At 35.2% G+C, this 19,126-nt stretch overlaps 1 protein-coding gene across 1 annotated transcript; it reads left to right on the top strand.

Annotated features, from left to right (window-relative positions):
• The first annotated feature begins 2,346 nt into the window (after nucleotides 1–2,346).
• MSTN (myostatin) lies at nucleotides 2,347–7,916 on the top strand. The gene is made up of 3 exons (XM_008580890.1): nucleotides 2,347–2,824; nucleotides 4,637–5,010; nucleotides 7,040–7,916. Exons 1-3 carry the CDS (start codon nucleotides 2,452–2,454, stop codon nucleotides 7,418–7,420), a joined length of 1,128 nt encoding a protein of 375 aa, XP_008579112.1. The 5' UTR covers nucleotides 2,347–2,451; the 3' UTR covers nucleotides 7,421–7,916.
• Nucleotides 7,917–19,126: the final 11,210 nt, after the last annotated feature.

Genomic DNA, 19,126 nt, shown 5'->3' with positions numbered 1-19,126 from the left:
GTTTGACCTCAGCTGGGAACCTGTGTGTCACAAGCCTCAAATTTTTTGCTGTTCTGAGCATTTCAATGAATGACTGCAGAACACCAGGTGTATTGATTTTTATAAATAAATTTTAGCAAGTAGGCAAATTTCCAAACACAGAATCCATGAGTAATGAGAATTGACTGTGTATGGAAATGACAACCTTTGTTTACTTTATTCCAGGTAGTAAGAATAAAGAGCAGAAACATGTCTTATAAGAGGGCTGTCTTAGAAAATTTTACCTGCCTCAGAGCCTTGAGAGGTAAACTATGTGAATTGATAATTGGCAGCTCCAAGCTGAAGCAGTTCTAGTTCATGTGGAGGACAATTTTAAGCACAATCTCAACCCTTCCACATGTGACAAAGAACAAGCACTCAAGTACCAGTTATCAATTACTTACTATATGACAGGTGCTATATTCAGCAATTTACATGCATTATTAAATTATATCCCCCCAAAATCCTATGAGGAAACTAAAGGTTAGAAGTTAAGTATCTCATCCATTACCACGTAGTTAGAAATGGCAAAGCTGAGATTTGAACTCATGTCTATTTTACTCCAGAGGCTGAGTTCACAACAGCTATGCAACTGTAGGCACATTAAAAGAAAAAAAAAGGTTTGACTTACTCAGAAGTGTACGGAAGCATATATTACAATGATTATAACACTACAAAGATTTATTTACCAAACAGATAAAACTTTATAAACCTGATCTAATATTGTCCCATAATAAAGAATATCTGAAATCCTCAGGGCATCTGGTTTGTGTCTGCTTTTCCTTAATCTTTAATGACGGGCAAATCAAATGCATTATGTAAGGCCATTTTTTTCTCAAGAGATGTAGATACCTCTTAAGAATTTGATGAAAATGCATTAACTTTTCAGGCTACTGAGTTGCATTTTAGTGCACCGAGGCGGTAAATTAGTGTACAGTGTGCAAAAATGGTAGTGACCTAAAAAACATGAGCCACTGCATTTTCTTGGAAAAAAAAGTAATGGATTAAATCTCTTAGGAGTCCTTAGCTTCCCAAAAAGGAGCAGGAAGAAGAAATCTCCTTTGGCCTGGAAACATCTTCTGTTTCTCACTGGCTATGTTTGTTTAGCTCTTTAATAGTTCATTTGATTAGATCTCATGGCTCCCAAAGCTAAGGTTGAGAGTTTGATCCCTGCAGAGGCCACTTAAATTTAGAGAACAAAAAGCTCTATTCTCTGCTCTCAGACCTTACCCCAAATCCCTGCCAGGTGTCTGCCCTCTGGTCAAAATGAGAAACTGGCAAAGGGGTGCAAACCTATCACAGTATTGGGAAACAACAAAAGAGCACCCCTCTACTATGGTGCTCTTTCTGTTTTATGTGCTCACAATATTATGATATAATTTATAGAGAAATAGATGCTACACTTTTTACATTTACCACTGGATATCTGAGGCAAACTGTAATAAGCACTGCAATGCCACTCATAAAATCCACTATCTTCTTATTCTAAGTTCAGAAATTTTTCTACTAGCTGACATTTCCCTCTTGATAATAAACAATGAAGAAACACACCTTTTGAGTAATATTAATCTGCACCTTTAAAATAGGAAATAACATAATAGTAATCAGTTAAAAATTGAGCATAAATTTTCATATTAATAAAGTACACTAAACTATTTAAAAATATTTCTATGCACAATAGGACAATATAATAAGAATATTTTCAACATATGCTAAGAATTTAGTCAGGAAAACAAATCCCTCAAATTATAGACAAAAATCTTTTACTAGCATCACAGATGAAAGTCTTTTACTAGTATCATAATCTTAACTTTTCTTTTAATTCAGGCCTTTCTAATTTTTATTTCCCTAATTACATAGCACTAAAATAATTTAATACAACAAATAAAAATCCTTTTACTTCAAGTGCTTGCCTAAGCAATATAAAATCATTTTAATTTTTGAGGAAGTAACATTTCATATTTTTAGCATGAAGTGTAAACTCAAATTTACTTATTTAAATTATAATTTAAGAACTTTATAAAGATTAAGAATTAAGTACAGTTTATATTAACACAGACTTTAACTTTACAAATGTCACATATATCTTTCATTATTTGTAGATTTATTTTTTTTATGAAGCAGTCAAGTGAATCAGCTCACCCTTGACTGTAACAAAATACTGTTTGGTGACTTGTGACAGACAGGGTTTTAACCTCTGACAGCGAGATTCATTGTGGAGCAAGAGCCAATCATAGATCCTGACGACACTTGTCTCATCTAAGTTGGAATATAAAAAGCCACTTGAAATACAGTATAAAAGATTCACTGGTGTGGCAAGTTGTCTCTCAGACTGTACATGCACTAAAATTTTGTTTGGCATTACTCAAAAGCAAAAGAAAAGTAAAAGGAAGAAATAAGAACAAGGAAAAAGATTGTATTGATTTTAAAATCATGCAAAAACTGCAAATCTGTGTTTATATTTACCTGTTTATGCTGATTGTTGCTGGTCCAGTGGATCTAAATGAGAACAGTGAGCAAAAAGAAAATGTGGAAAAAGAGGGGCTGTGCAATGCATGTACTTGGAGACAAAATACGAAATCTTCAAGAATAGAAGCCATAAAAATTCAAATCCTCAGTAAACTTCGCCTGGAAACAGCTCCTAACATCAGCAAAGATGCTATAAGACAACTTTTACCCAAAGCTCCTCCACTACGGGAACTGATTGATCAGTATGATGTCCAGAGGGATGACAGCAGTGATGGTTCTTTGGAAGATGATGATTATCACGCTACGACAGAAACAATCATTACTATGCCTACAGAGTGTAAGTAGTCCTATCAGTGTATATCAACAGTTCTGCTGACTGTCGTCCTAGTGTTTATGAGAAACAGATCTATTTTCAGGCTCTTTTACCAAGCTGTTGGCTTGTATGTAAGTAGGAGGGAAAAGAGTTTCTTTTTTCATGAGAAATATATTAATATATTAAGATTTCATGAGAAATATATTAATGAGACTGAAATCTGCTGCATTATTTGTTTCCTTATAGAGCTAAACAGCTAGAAAATAAAAAGCTTGCACAACATTAATGTTATTTTGTTTAATACAGCAAATATAGCATGTTTATGCTTTTACACCCTAATAACACCAAGACAAAGACTGGGAGATACTACAAGCAATGTTAAAAACTAACATAAAATTTTATAATTGCATTTGGTTATCTAAAATATGCATTTATAATGAGTTTTTTCACTAGTAGAAAAAGGAAGAAATTTGCTAGATGTATAAGCTTATTTGAGCACTGCTGAACACCTAGAGTGATTTGTTATTCAAAAATCTCTGTTTTTATGTTCTTCACAAATTAAAATACTTAATTTGAAAGCTATTAAACTGAAGAGTATGAAAAATATTTTAATTAATGTATTAGTAAGAGCAATGATGAAATAAACATAGCATCATAATCGTGATCTAAATATCAGAAAATGGCTAAGAAATAAACATTTTACTCAGGTAGGTTATGGCTCACGAAGTCCTACTTGTACCTTGACCATGGTGCTACTGTCAAGAGTACCCAGTCATTGTATTTCCAAGCAGGCACATTGCTTAATAATCGTCTAGAATATTTTATTCTTCATGAGAAGTAGAACTATAACCTGTAGTATCAACATTGCCTCTGAAAGATAATATTATTTCATGAAATTCCTTTTGCAGTCAGTTCAAAAGAATGCTTTCTCCAGAAAAGAAAGACAGGCACCTTGACAGAGAAGGCATGACAAGAAAGATTTTGTGCCATGTGTCTGTTATCTCGCCTTAATATGATGCTTTATATGCTTTAAACCAGACTCAAAACAGTTTCAAAATATTGTTTTCCTTATTAAGTAATCAGGTTACAATGCAACAAATAATTTTCTTTAAGACTCTGCTATCAAATAGTCCTGGGCTATATTTACCTTATTTATAGACAATTTTGGAAAATCAAAAGAAAAGAAATTGTTAGTGATTTGCTTACAATGACAGCCGGGCCCTCAAGACAATACTTTCTAGTTTTTGAGATAGTCTGAATATAACATCTAAATTTTGCTTAGTTTTGTTTCTTTAAAAGGCTGTTCCAGAGCCAAAACATAACAGATGTACTATATTTTCTACTAATTCCCGAGGCTCAGTAAGTTGCTGTGTCTGGTCCCCAGGTAATTCAGGCCTGGGGGAAGGGTTCCTTCTTCCAGACTGATTGGTACAGCTGCTCAGTAAGTGTAACTACTCAGATTCCCAAAGAATTCTAAGTGGATGTTCCTCTACAGTGTCTCTTGTTCTTTCATCATCATTTAAAAATTTCATCCACTGTTCATTCCTTCATAGGATTTTCCTTAGTCCAGAGTTCTCTGGAAAAGGGAGTAGATTCTTTATAAACAGCTGAAAATAAATATATCTAAAAAATTCTGAAAAGCTAGAGTAATTATTTTCTTTGATATTTTTTGAGTTATGAATGAAGTTCTGCATAGTATTTCATTTTAGAAGACTGCATATGAATGTATTATCCCAATGGGAAAAAATGCTCAACTATTAATATGGAGGGATATTGTTCATTTTTTAATGGGAAATTACTAATATTAATAACTCTTCTTTCTTTATTCATTTATAGCTGATTTTCTAATGCAAGTGGAAGGAAAACCCAAATGTTGCTTCTTTAAATTTAGCTCTAAAATACAATACAATAAAGTAGTAAAGGCCCAACTGTGGATATATCTGAGACCTGTCAAGATTCCTACAACAGTGTTTGTGCAAATCCTGAGACTCATCAAACCCATGAAAGACGGTACAAGGTATACTGGAATCCGATCTCTGAAACTTGACATGAACCCAGGCACTGGTATTTGGCAGAGCATTGATGTGAAGACAGTGTTGCAAAATTGGCTCAAACAACCTGAATCCAACTTAGGCATTGAAATCAAAGCTTTAGATGAGAATGGTCATGATCTTGCTGTAACCTTCCCAGGACCAGGAGAAGATGGGCTGGTAAGTGATAACTGAAAATAACATTCTAACAACTTGTTATGTTTTTATTCATAGTGTGAATGAATGATTGTGGAAAATAACTAATTTCCTATACTCATGAGCCAAACAAAGGTATCTTACCCCAAGGGTAGCCCTGTACCCAATAAAAGTAGGTATCCGATTTCATATCCTATGAAAAACTCCCTTGATACTCTTACTTTGCATGAAGATTTAAAAAACTATCATATCATGGTTCTTAGCTTCTTAAGTTCTTTTCAGTTGGGATTGAAACATGAAGTGCTTTTCATTGACATGATAGATGATTATATAAATAAAAGCATGAGCTTTATATAGTGGATTCTAGTACATATCCAACAATTAAAAACTTTTTTTTTTCTCCCAGAGGGTGGCAAGTGTGTTGAAAATTTTTGGCTTAGCATATAGCAGAAAAAACAAACTTTAAAAATTATAATTAAAATAAAATGCTTTTATTTATAACAATTAACTAAATATGATATGTACAGGCTTATATTTTATTAAATATATTATATTTAAGGTCCTTTTGATAAATGTTTATTACTTGTGGAGTGTTGAGGCACTGATGTATATATAGATTACTTTGTGGAATACCCCTAATAAAATATTAATTTCCAAGCTAGTTAACCTTTGCCACCTAGCTTACTTCTGATCTGCCTTAGCATTCTTGTGCAACAGTTTACTTAGGGAATGCCAACTAATTTAATGCCAGGCCAAGTAGATGATAATATCTTATATATTATAAAAATTAATAAAACTTATTTTAAAACCTAACATAAATTTAGGGTTACTCTGCTGGCTTACCTAGGCTTCTATTTACTTCTGTTTTCAAAAACTTATTTGACGTGACCATATTTTTTACTTCCATCCAGCAACATAATTTACAACAGAAAATTATGTTTGTAAACAATAAGCATTAAGTTATCTTTTTAATCTTTAAATGATCTTGGTTATAAAGATTATATAATTAGCAAATCACATCTACTTCAAATGAAAACATATTCTTTAAAAAACTAGTTTTCTAAATGATCTATTTTTCTTCATATATGCTACTCTAGATGTGTTGACTCCCTAAATGATATTATTCTTTTTCACAATCTTAAATAACCACCAGATTTACTTTCATTTTGATACAGGGTAAAAACTATTATCAGTTATTTGAGAAAGTGTTCTCCTTTATAGATAGTATTTTAACAATCAAAGTGATAGGTTTTAATTATTATTAAACAGGAGGTTAATATAATGTATTTCTCAGATTTTTCCATATGAAAGGAAACAAAGTCTCAAATGCATTTAAAGATTGGGGCTAACAAATTATTATTATTTAAATATCTGAATAGAAACATTTTTCATTGAAAGGATAAAGGAAATTTTCATAGTCTCCTCTTCAGAATCTATCCTTCCTCTCTTATGGTTCTCTTTCCAACCCAATAAGCAAACCACCACCCTCAGAACCCTACCTTCCTTTCCATCACCATAAGTACAGTGCTGGGAGGTAGCTATTTTGCTCTGGTTTTAATATCCAACTTTCCCTGAGTAAAGACCTAGGAAATGAAGGATGGATGAATATACCTATCCCTCCAGGAGTCACCAGACATATTTAGCCAACATATTTAATCAAGCATGAAGAGAGGGAGCTCACCTCTTTCCTCCTTCCCCACTTCCCCTCTCTTCTCTTCTCTCTCTTTTCCTCCTTCTCTCCCTTTTTTTCCCATAAGTATTTTCAGGACATCAATTATGTGCCAGGCAGTGCGATACTCAAATTTGGAAAAAAAAAATTAAAAAGACATAGGACTGACCCTCAGGGGAATTTGTATTGCTGCTATATTCTTTTGAGCCATAGGGTGAAAAAATCAAGCCTAGTATAAATTAAAATTCCTTAACATTTTGCCTTTTAAAAATAAATGTGTTATAAGCAAAATGATTAGTTTCTTTCTTCGATAATGACTTATTAAGGTAGGAAAGTGTTTTAGTGTCAATTAATATTACTGATTATTCTTTCCTTTTCACACAGAATCCCTTTTTAGAGGTCAAGGTAACAGATACACCAAAAAGATCCAGAAGAGATTTTGGTCTTGACTGTGATGAGCACTCAACAGAATCGCGATGCTGTCGTTATCCTCTAACTGTGGATTTTGAAGCTTTTGGATGGGACTGGATTATTGCGCCTAAAAGATATAAGGCCAATTACTGCTCTGGAGAGTGTGAATTTGTATTTTTACAAAAATATCCTCATACTCATCTAGTACACCAAGCAAATCCCAGAGGTTCAGCAGGTCCTTGCTGTACTCCCACAAAGATGTCTCCAATTAATATGCTATATTTTAATGGCAAAGAACAAATAATATATGGAAAAATTCCAGCCATGGTAGTAGACCGTTGTGGGTGCTCATGAGATTTATATTAGGTTTATAACCTCCTAAAACATGGAAGGTCTCCCCTCAACAATTTTGAAACTGTGAAATTACATACCACAGGCTACAGGCCTAGAGTATGCTACAGTCACTTAAGCACCAGCTATGGTATATGAACTAAAAAGAGAGAATATATGCAATTGTTGGCATTTAACCATTAAAATAAATCATACAATAAAAAGTTTTATGATTTCCAGAATTTTTGAACTGGAAGGAGATCAAATTACATTTATGTTCATATATATTACAACATAGGCAAGGAAATGAAAACAATTCTCCTTGTGTTCTGGTGAATTAAAGGAGTATGCTTTAAAGTTTATTTCTTTAGTTTCCTTTAATATTTACAGAAAAATCTATAATAGTATTGGTAAAATGCAGGATTGTTATATAACATAATTCGAATCATCCTTAAACACTTGAATTTGTACTATATGATAGCATACTTGGTAAGATAAAATTCCACAAAAATAGGGATGGTACACCACGTGCGAGTTTCCATTCCTATTATGATTGGTACAGTATATTAACAATCCATGCCAATGGTGCTAATACAATAGGCTGAATGACTGATGTCATCAGGATTTATCAAATAAAAAACATTCAGTAAAATAATGTTTCTCCTTTCTTCAGGTTCATTTCATACACCTCCAAATGGGGAAAAGATTTTCTTTAATGAAAGAAGAATCATTTTTCTTGAGGTCGGTTTTTAATTCTGTAGCATACTTGGAGAAACTACATTATCTTAAAAGGCAGCCAAACAGTACTCATTTTTATCAAAATTTCAAAATTTTGCAACACTGCAGTTTTATGATAAAATAATAGAAATGACTGATTCTATCAATATTGTATAAAAAGACGTTGAAATAATTGCATTTATATAATTGTATACAATATTGTTTTGTAAATAAGTGTCTCCTTTTTTATTTACTTTGGTATATTTTTACATTAAGGACATTTCAAATTAAGTATTAAGGCACAAAGACATGTCATGTATCACAGAAAAGCAACTGCTTATTTTTCAGAGCAAATTAGAGATTAAATAGTGGTCTTAAAACTCCATATGTTAATGGTTAGATGGTTATATTACAATCATTTTATATTTTTTTACATTATTAACATTCACTTATGGATTCATGATGGCTGTATAATGTGAATGTGAAATTTCAGTGGTTTACTGTCATTGTATTCAAATCTCAACGTTCCATTATTTTAATACTATTACTAAAGCATACCGAAATGATTTAACTCCATTATCTGAAATGAAGAATAATAAATTGTTATCTCAACAAGAACTGTTCCTTTCATTTTATAATTTGATAATGAATATATTTATGCATTTATTTACTTCTATTTTGTAAATTGGGATTTTGTTAATCACATTCATTGTACTTATGACTAGGTGAAATTATTTCTTATGTCTAATGTGTAGAAACAATATATATTAAAGTGTTTTCACATTTTTTGAAAGATGTAACAGTTTTTTGTTATAATAATTAATTCTGGATTTCTGATTTTTACTTTATTAGAAAAAGTCCAATGGTTTATTACAAAAGTTTGGCTTAGGAATTTTAGGTCTGCTACTGTAGCTCTCATGAGTGAGATTCATTTTAAATTGGTCCTGGTCAAGTCACTTTACACACACACAAATAAGGACTAGTTATATCTGTTTCATTTCTCTTTTTCTTGACCTGAAAACTATTTATATATTTTCATAGGTTCAATTTCCAAATGCATTGCAGTTGGCAAGGGTATACAGTCCTAGAGTTACAAGTTCTGCTGAAGCCACAGGGACACAGGGAAGCTATGTCTTTTTCCTAGCACTTAATGATACTGGCACATTTATTTGAGCTTTAGGGGACACGGATTTTCAAACTGAATAGCAAAACGATTAAAAAGTACCTAGAAATCCTTAAGCACAATACCGCACTTAAATATTTTTGAAGTGATCCAGCCTCTCCACCCCCTATCAGTTTAGTAGTTTAGCTATAAAGCAGTGACTAAGTTTAACGGGGGAGATAATTAAAATTCTATTGTGTTATGATTCCTAAGTAAATAATTCATAATTAATATAAATGTAATTTTAACAATTTATATTTGTACATTAATTATAAGAAATAGAAATTAAATTCAAATGTTACATTTGTTTTATCATTCATCCTACTAGTACTTCTTAAAACTGTAATGTAAAAAAAAGTCCACTTAAAATATCAAACGATCACTTTTTAAAACAAAATACATGAATACTACCAATAATATAACTAAAAATTAAACTATAGGCAATAATATACAAGTTATAACTTGACTAGCATGTGATATACAGTGGTGAAATTTCATTTACATGGTCATTCAGTTCCTGTCTATATACTGCAAAACATATCCAAGAAAACTGTATTCATCTTGGTCATCCCTGAGTAAGATGTCAAGCAATGCAAAATGGTACTAAATTAGTATATTCATGTCTAGATGGCATTTTGCAGTCTTTCCAAAGACTTTTGGAAAACGAATACATTTACATTAGATAGCATGCATGGTTTATAGCAAGATTTTCTTTGTTGCCATTCAAAAAACTACATATAGGGAATACTGAAATATATTCTATTACGCATATCAAAGAGTACATATCAAAATACCTCAATGAGAACCTCATTTTGTCAAGAACCCAGGATGTTCTTGAATGTAAGATTTTATGTATGAGGCTGTCCAATTTATCTGACAGGCATAAAATAAATGTAAAATAATGACAGACAACTACTTGATAATATAACTTACAAAGGTTGAATAGTTCACATCAGTTTTAATATTACACTAAATATTCCTGACACAGAAATAAATAGCTTGTCAATGAAGCAAAGACACACACATGCTCAGTTTTTATTGATTCCAGTTTGGGATTACTGTAAAAAAGAAGCGTTTTAACAGTATAATACTATTGTTTTTGCTTCATAATAAAGGTGATGTTTTTATTAAATATACACACATATATCTACTTTCTTAAAAATTGATCTTAATAAAATTTTCTCTTATTAGTTCTCTATACGCACTGTAGGCAAAACACTATTCACTAGAATTAACTTATAGAAATCTAAAACATATTCTTAGATTCTGATCCTAAGGAGACTTGTTGAAAAGTTCTCCTGAGAATGACCAATAGTTAGTCAATTCAATTAACCTTGAAGGGAACTTTAAACCAAATATGTAAAAACGATTAATTCACTAATTCATAACTTTTTTTTCCTGACCATTCAAGATTACCCTACTAAGAAAACTTCTCCTACAAGTGTTATGCTGTTTGTTTCCTAATGTCTTATGAAGAACCCTATTCAGAACAAAATTTGGTTATGCAGTTTTGGCCATAGACCCTCCACAAGACTTTCCCAGATCCACTCCCATGGACACTAAATTTAAGAAGCCAAATATCTCTTGGCTCTATTCCCATGGAACTCAGAATTTTGGTGTTACTTCTCAACCAGCCAAAACCAAAAGATGTCCATACAAGAAAGTTTGCCTACATGATGTCATCAAATCCTGATAATGCTGAGATAGAATTCTAAAAGTGAGAATCAAGCTTAAAAACACCATTTACTAAGTATACTGGAGTAACTCTGGGAGAAAATCTAAATCGTTAAATAAAACAATTGAGTGGTCATTGAGGCACTGCTTAGCTTCAACATCTAAGAATATCTTTCTGAAAAACTGCATACTTCTCAGGCAACTCAAATGATGGAGTGAATTATGTGGCTACCTGCACACTGGGTGAAGAATGACTGAGGAACTCTAGGTCATCTTGGGCTCTGAACCTGGCCAGGTGCCATGTGGTATAAATTATAGCAAAAAAGAGTAGATAAGGGTAGTCCCCCCTACCATCAGATGTGCCTTAGGAGCCAGTAAAATTGTCCCAAAGTCTAGAATCTACCAAGACCTGTGTTTTATAGTGAACAAATCCTTACAAATCCAGAGTCAGAATTCCAAGAAAGTTGCATAGGACTGCTGGGAACCTAGTTAGATTCCCATCTACTCACAGGCCAGGGTGCATCCCTGTGACTGAAACAAGTGGGCCTCTCATGGCAAACATCACTCTGCAACTGCAGTGCCAGCAGAGCTCCTTCAGTTGCTGATAGAAATGTGTAGACTGTGTAGGGAGCCCTATCCAGCTTGACCAGATGTTTCACCAAAGATCCCTAATCCTGGCCAAAGACAGCAGTATCATTTCAGGGCAGAATTTGTGACAGGGGCTACATATATATATATATAGACACAGCCTTATCTGGTATATTACCTGGTTAGTGTGCTTGACCTTGATATATCCTGTTCAGCTGGGCAAGGAATAAACCACTCGTAAAATCTTGGACAAGACGCTTGAGTATGTACTTAGGGAGAAAAGCACACTATATAGATATTATCTCCAATTTTAAAATGAGAAAGTTAAGGCTCAGAGAAGCTCATGACTGAAAAGTGACCAAGACAGGTGCATACATGATGAAATAAATGCAAACTCAAATGTAATGGTGTAACTTTTCATAGTCCTTAAGTCAGATGTGAAAAAATATAACTTTTTAATTCTTGCGAAACTGACTTCAGCTCTTACTTCAAGCCCTCTCATGTTATATCACTATTTCTACTTTATAGACGCAACACCCTCGGGAACTACTCTATGATGCTTATCATCTCCCTGGACCTCTCTCAGAAAATGATGTGCAATACCCCTCTATTCTCAAGTGTCTGAACTTAAAGGAGGGTTATGATGTGTCTCTACTTACATCCAGCTCAGCCTATGACGTAGGGCATCAAAAAAGACCAATATCTGAAACCTCTCTCTTACCAACAAATTCTCTCCCATCATCAGCTCATGAGATCTTAATGTGAAAAGATACAGCATAGGTCTGGCTGACTGAACCTATTTACTAACTCTTTATAATTTATACCTGAGACTACCTAGACTCTTGAATGTAAAAACTAAATACTTGCTACATTTTTTTTTTTTTTTTGATTCTGCTGATCTGACAAATACTTCCTGGAAAAAAGTAACTTTTTAATGAACCACGTTGCTAATTTTCACTAATAATAAAAATGTAAATGAAAATTACATGCCATCCTTTCACCTATCAATGTACTAAATTTTCATGTTCATATCTAGTTTTATTAGATGGGTGACCAGAACTGAACGCTCTATACACTGCCTATAGAAAGACCTTGACCAGTGCTTTCTAATCTTAATGTGAAATTAAACTGAATTTTGCCTGAGGCTACTTCTACACTTTGAGTCCCTACCTAACTGAACTGCAACCCAACTTAGTATGTAAACAAGCCAAAAACTTAATTTAGTAGTATATTTTGTAACAAATAGCTGTGTCTCAGCCAATCACAGCAGCTCCACTTCAGCCAATCACAGGCTGCTAACTGATCAGACTATGTCCAAATAAGGTACATTCTACACATGTATGTTAAAAAAATTTCCTTTGTAGAGTCAAAGAGTATTATTATCTCTAATTTCAATACATAATATAATTTGTACTCTGTAGAGGTTGTACCAATTTATATTTCTATTAATAATGTATGAGATTACCTATTTTCTCATACCCTCATCATTCTTATTTCTAGTCTGATAAGTAAAAAACGGTATCTGCTCATGATTTTAATTGCATGTCTTCTATTTTTGAGTGATGTTATTAATCTTTTCATGTTTATGAATCATCTATACTTCCTTTTCTATTAACTGTTTGCTTTCATCCTTTGCCCATTCTTTGTATTTGGCTGCTGGTATTTTTTTTTTTTTTAAATCTATATGTTTAAGAAGTGAGCCCTTTACAATGAGAGCTGTAACTATTTATTTCCAGATTTCCTTTATTTCCAGATTTGTCTTTTGACTTTGTTTTTGGTTTCTTGTTCTTTTAATGCAGAATTTAAAAATATTTCTATGATATCACATACTTTAGTTTTTATTTTATGGCTTCCAGGGTGTTTTTTTTTTTTGTCATGCTTAGAAAGGCCTTTTACACTTTATAGTTATATTCTAAAATCCTTCTTAAGTTGGCCCTGCGACTGATGGCACCAGAGTAACTGACTGCCTTGCCAACCCCCAGCATAAGTGCCCCATCCTGAAAGACGGCCCTGCTGCTGACTGGCCAGTATGACTGGCTGCCTCACTGGCAACAGCACTTTCTACCACTGTTGCAGACACCAGTGCTGAATGAGTATTTTATGACAGCCACTGCCATAGCAACTGCCACTGCAAGGGTGGCTTGCTGCCACACCAGGAGTCACTGCTCCTTCATCAATAGCCTGCTGACCACTCACTGACATAGACAGAAGGAGAGTCACCAGTGGAGCCCAGGGAAAGAGGTGAGCGAGCACAGATCCATGACCCAGTGGCCCAACCCACAGGGAGAATTACACTGTCATATGAAGTAGCACAATTGGGGTTGGGGGGTACATGCAAAAAACAATAATCACTACCATGAACACACAAGAAAGAACAAAACCTAGTAATACAACAAAAATGCAAACAAGAAAGAGAAAGAAACTTTATCTAACCACTTCAAAAAAACAAATGAACATGGAAGACAAGCAACAAAATGGAAAGGAAAAAAAGATATTTAAAACATCCAAACAAAAATTGACAAAATGCCAGGAGTAAATCAACACCTTTCAATAATATTTAATGTAAATGGATTAAATTTCCCACTCAAAAGACACAGACTGACTGATTGGATTAAGAAGATAAACCCAAGTATACGCTGTCTTCAAGAGACTCCTCTCACCTGAAAAGACACACACAGACTAAGCGTGAAAGGATGGGAAAAGATATACTATGCAAATGGAAACCCAAAATGAGCAGGAATTATATCAGATAAAATACATTTTAAACAAAAAAACCATAAAAAGAGACAAAGAAGGCCAGTATATAATGACAAAGGGATCCACCCAGCAAGAAAACATAACAATAATAAATATATATGCACCCACCATCAGAGCACCCATTTATATAAAGCAAACACTATTAGACCTAAAGTAAGAGATAGAAACAAAACCATGATAGCTGGGGACTGGATCACCCCTTCTCAAAATTGGACAGATCATCTAGGCAAAAAATCAACAGAGAAACACAAGATTTAAACTACACTTTAGGCCAATTGGACTTGGTAGACATGTATAGAACATTTCATCCAACAACCATAGAATATACATTCTTCTCATCAGCACATGGGTCCTTCTCCAGGACAGACCACATCTTAGGTCACAAACCAAGTCTCAACAAATTTTTAAAAACTGAAATTATTTCATGTATCTTTTCAGACCACTGTGGATTAAAACTAGAAATCAATAACAAGTGAAACTCTGGAAACTATATAAACACATAGAAATTAAACAACATTCTCCTGAATGACATATGGGTCAAAGAAGAAATTAAACAAGAAATCAAAAAATTTCTTGAAACTAATGAAAATGAAGACACATAATACCAAAACCTGTGGGAAAAGCAGTACTAAGAGGGAAGTTTATCACAATAAATGATCACATCAGAAGAACTGAAATATTATAAATAAACAACCTAATGCTACACCTCAAAGAACTAGAAAAACAAGAACAATCCAATCCCAAAGTTAGCAGATGGAAAGAAATAATTAAGATCAGAGCAGAACTAAATGAAATAGAAATCCAAAAAATAATACAAATGATCAATGAAACAGAAGTTGGTTTTGGGGCTTCTGGTCAAAATGGCAGAATAGACAGTCCCCAGCATCACTCTCTTCCACAAATCAACCAATTAACAACTATTAAAAAACAACAACAGCCAAGCTGGGGCTGCTAGAGCTCAGGGGAAGAGGAGGAGAGACCTATGGAATGCATGAAGGTCAGAGAAGCCATGAAGAGAGAAAGAAAAAACTGCTCCAACTGTTTTGTGCTATGGCTGTGCCTTTTGGATGAAATTGCTTGGAGGTGACAGGGGAGAAGAGGGCCTTGGTGGCGCCCAGGCTAGCACTACCACCAACAGGGTTCCCATGGACCCACATAGGACCAAGGAGCCACAACGACTGAAAAAAAGGAGCCACTTAGAGGCCAGTGAGTCATCACAAGGGACCAAATCATGGCCTGTCCCATGGGAAGTGTTTGCAGCACAGGCACTGGGGGAGACAAGCCCACTGGGGGAATACTGTGGTACAGCAAGGACAGCAGATGTGCCCTCCAATCAGTGTAGGACCACTCAGAGGAGACTGGTCATGAATATAGAATTTCAGAGGGTGCAGTTTGATGAAAAGTCTCAGGCCCAGACCAGTGTTTATATCCAACCCAGTTGCATCAGATTTCACCAGGTCTAGAAGTACCTATAAAATCAACCATTAAAACCTGAGCTGTACAAAAAGCCTTCCCTAGGGAATCAGCGCAAAGCAGCAGTTTAGCCTGACCACAGGGCTCAAGTACTTGTCCCCACAGGAAGTTTCCCCATTTTAGAAGTAAGCAAAGGACAACAAATTAGTTCCAGCACAGTGTTTAAGTGGTGGGAACAGCAAATAATCCAACACAGAACTGAAAGAAAAAACAAAGTACCCACAACCAGAGACAAAGTTTGATACCAAAGAACACCTATAACACCTAGAAGGACTGGAAGTCCCCTGGGCTATTAAGCCAGGAAAAGGGGAGGGCCGGGGATCTCAACCATGTCCCTGACACCCACAACCAGTATTGAGTATGGGGGCTGAGGGCTTTGGTCATCCCCCTGATAAGTGCAACCACCCCAGTGACAACCACTGAGCCACTGCAGGAAAAGCCCTGGGATCTCCCAAACCAGAGTGGCAGGGGGCTAAGAGCCTCATCCACTCCCCCCACCAACATGAGCAATCAGCCCAGTGGCAACCACTGAATCACCACAGGAGGTGCCCTGGGCTCACCTGAGCCAGAGCAGTGGGGGTGCAGAGGGTCTCATCCATGCGCCTCCCCACATGAGCAACCAGCCTGGCAACAACCACCGAGCCACTGCAGGAGGCACCTTGGGTTCTCCTGAGCCAGGGAGGCAGGGAGCCGAGGGTCTCGACCATGCACCCCTCCATGCTCAACCAGCCCAGTGACGACCAGCAAGACTCAGCAAGAAGGGCCCCAGGTTCCTGATCTAGGGTGGTGGGGGGTGAGGGCTATTTCTACACCCTCTTCACATCTGTAGCCAGCCTGGAAATAACCAAGCCACCAGTGGAAGTCCACTGGTCTCCCCTGTGGGAATGTGGGGGGGTATCATAGGCCTCAATTCCACCCTTCCTCCTTCCTCCTTCTTCCACCCCATTTCCTTCCCCTTTCTCTTCTCCCTCTCCCTCCCAACTGCTCTACAACAACATAGAATGTAAAAAAAATGATATTAATAAAATTTTTTTTTGAAGTTGTCTTTTTGAGAAGATAAATTAAATAGACAAGCCATTAGCTGGGCTAAGAAGAGAGAAGACCCAAACAACAAATAATTAGAAATGAAAAAGGAGACATTACAACTGAAACCACAGAAATACAAAGAATCATTAGAGACTATTATGAACAACTACACACTAAAAAATTTGAAAACCTGGAGGGAATGGACAAATTTCTGGACACTCACAAACTACCAAGACTGAATCAAGAACACATAGAAAACCTGAACAGACCAATAACAAACAACAAGATTGAAGCAGTAATCAGCAGTCTCCCAAAAAAGAAAAGCCCAGGACTAGAAGGCTGTACTGCTGAATTCTACCAAACCTTTTAAAAGGAATTAATATCAGTCTTCTTCAAACTATCCAAAAAATTGAAACAGAGGCCATTCTCCCAAACTCTTTTTCTATGAGGCAAACATCACCCTGATACCAAAACTAGACAAAGATATAACAAAAAAAGAAAACTATAGGCCAATATCTTTGATGAACATAAACACAAAAATCCTCAATAAAATATTATCAAATAAAATACAGCAACACATCAAAAAAATTATACACCACAATCAAATGGGATTCATCCTAGGTATGCAAGGATGGTTCAACATACACAAGTCAATAAACGTGATACACCACATCAACAAAATCAAGAAAAAGAACCAAATGATTATCTCAACTGACACTGAAAAAGCATTTCACAAAATTCAACATCCTATCATGATAAGATTCTTAGCAAATCAGGTATAGAAGGAAGTTTCTCAACACAATAAAAGCCATGTATGACAAACCCACTGCCAATATCATCCTGAATGGGGAAAAGTTGAAAGCTTTTCCCTTAAGAATGGGAATAAGACAAGGATGCCTACTCTTACCATTCCTATTTAACATAGTATTGGAAGTACTAGCCAGAGCTATCAGGCAAGATAAAGAAATAAAGGGCATCCTGATTGGAAAAGATGAAGTCAAATTGTCCCTGTTTGCAGATGACATGATCCTATATATAGAGAAGACTAAAGACTCTACAAAAAGACTCTCAGAGTTGATAAATGATTTCAGTAAAGTTGCAGGATACAAAATCAACATGCAAAAATCAGTAGTACTTTTATACTCCATCAATGAAAATGAGAAAGAAAAAGAAAAAGAAATCAAGAAATCTAGCCCATTTACAATAGTCACATACATACAAAAAATCTAGGTATAAAGTTAATCAAGGATGTGAAAGATCTCTACAACAACTACAAATCACTGTTGAAAGAAATCAAAGAGGTCACAAAAAGATTGTGAAAATGTATAACATTGTGAAAATGTCTATACTACCTGAAGCGATCTATAGATTCAATATAATCCCCATCAAAATAACAATGACATTCATCACAGAAATAGGACACAATTCTAACATTCACATGGCAAAATGAAAGACCCCAAATAGCTAAAGTGATACTGAGCAACAACAAAAAAAACTGGAGGCATAACACTACCTGACTTCAAGATATACTAGCTTTGTAGTATAACCAAAACATGGCATAAAAACAGACATGAGGATCAATGGAATGGAACAGAGATCCCAGAAGTCAATTCACATACCTATAGGCAACTGATCTTCAACAAAGGCACCAAGAACATATTTATTGGGGAAAGGACATTCAATAAATGGTGCTGGGAAAACTGGACATTAATATGTAGAAGAATGAAACTAGACCCATACCTCTTGCCATATGCCAAAATCAACTCAAAATGGATTAAAGACTTAATCCTGAAACTATAAAACTCCTAAAAGAAAACATAGGGGAAACACTTCAGGAAGTAGGACTGGGCAAAGACTTTATGAATAAGATCCTAAAAGCACAGGCAACAAAAGGAAAAATAAAAAATAACATATCTAACTAAAAAGCATTTGTACAGCAAAAGAAATAATTAACAGAATGAAAAAACCTACGGGGGGGGGGAAATATTTGCAAACTGCACATCTGACAAAGGATTACTATCTAGAATATAGAAGGAAGTCGACCAACTTATTAACAAAAGAAATAACCTGATTAAAAAATGGGGGCCGGCCCGGTGACGCACTGGATAAGTGCGCTGCTTGGGAAGCGCGGCGGCACTCCCGCCCGAGGGTTCGGATCCCACATACAGACCGGTTCCCGCTCGCTGGCTGAGCGAGGCGCGGGAGCAACGCCGAGGCTTGCGATCCCGTTGCCGGTCCCCGGTCTGGTACGGGGGCAACGCTGAGGGTTGCGATCCGTTGCCGGACACGGAAAAAAGACAAAAAGACAAAAAAAAAAAAAAAAAAAAAAAGGG

The sequence above is a fragment of the Galeopterus variegatus genome, unplaced genomic scaffold, assembly GCF_000696425.1.
Source record: "Galeopterus variegatus unplaced genomic scaffold, G_variegatus-3.0.2 Scaffold2193, whole genome shotgun sequence".
In the NCBI taxonomy this organism is placed as follows: domain Eukaryota; kingdom Metazoa; phylum Chordata; class Mammalia; order Dermoptera; family Cynocephalidae; genus Galeopterus; species Galeopterus variegatus.
This window is presented reverse-complemented; position numbering and strand designations above follow the sequence as displayed.

Bases quoted from the DNA above. Each gene is read 5' to 3' on its own strand.
- MSTN (XM_008580890.1), top strand. From the start codon at position 2,452: ATGCAAAAACTGCAAATCTGTGTTTATATTTACCTGTTTATGCTGATT. The intron at 2,825-4,636 runs GTAAGTAGTCCT...ATTCATTTATAG, and splicing joins CATTACTATGCCTACAGAGT to CTGATTTTCTAATGCAAGTG. The intron at 5,011-7,039 runs GTAAGTGATAAC...CTTTTCACACAG, and splicing joins GACCAGGAGAAGATGGGCTG to AATCCCTTTTTAGAGGTCAA.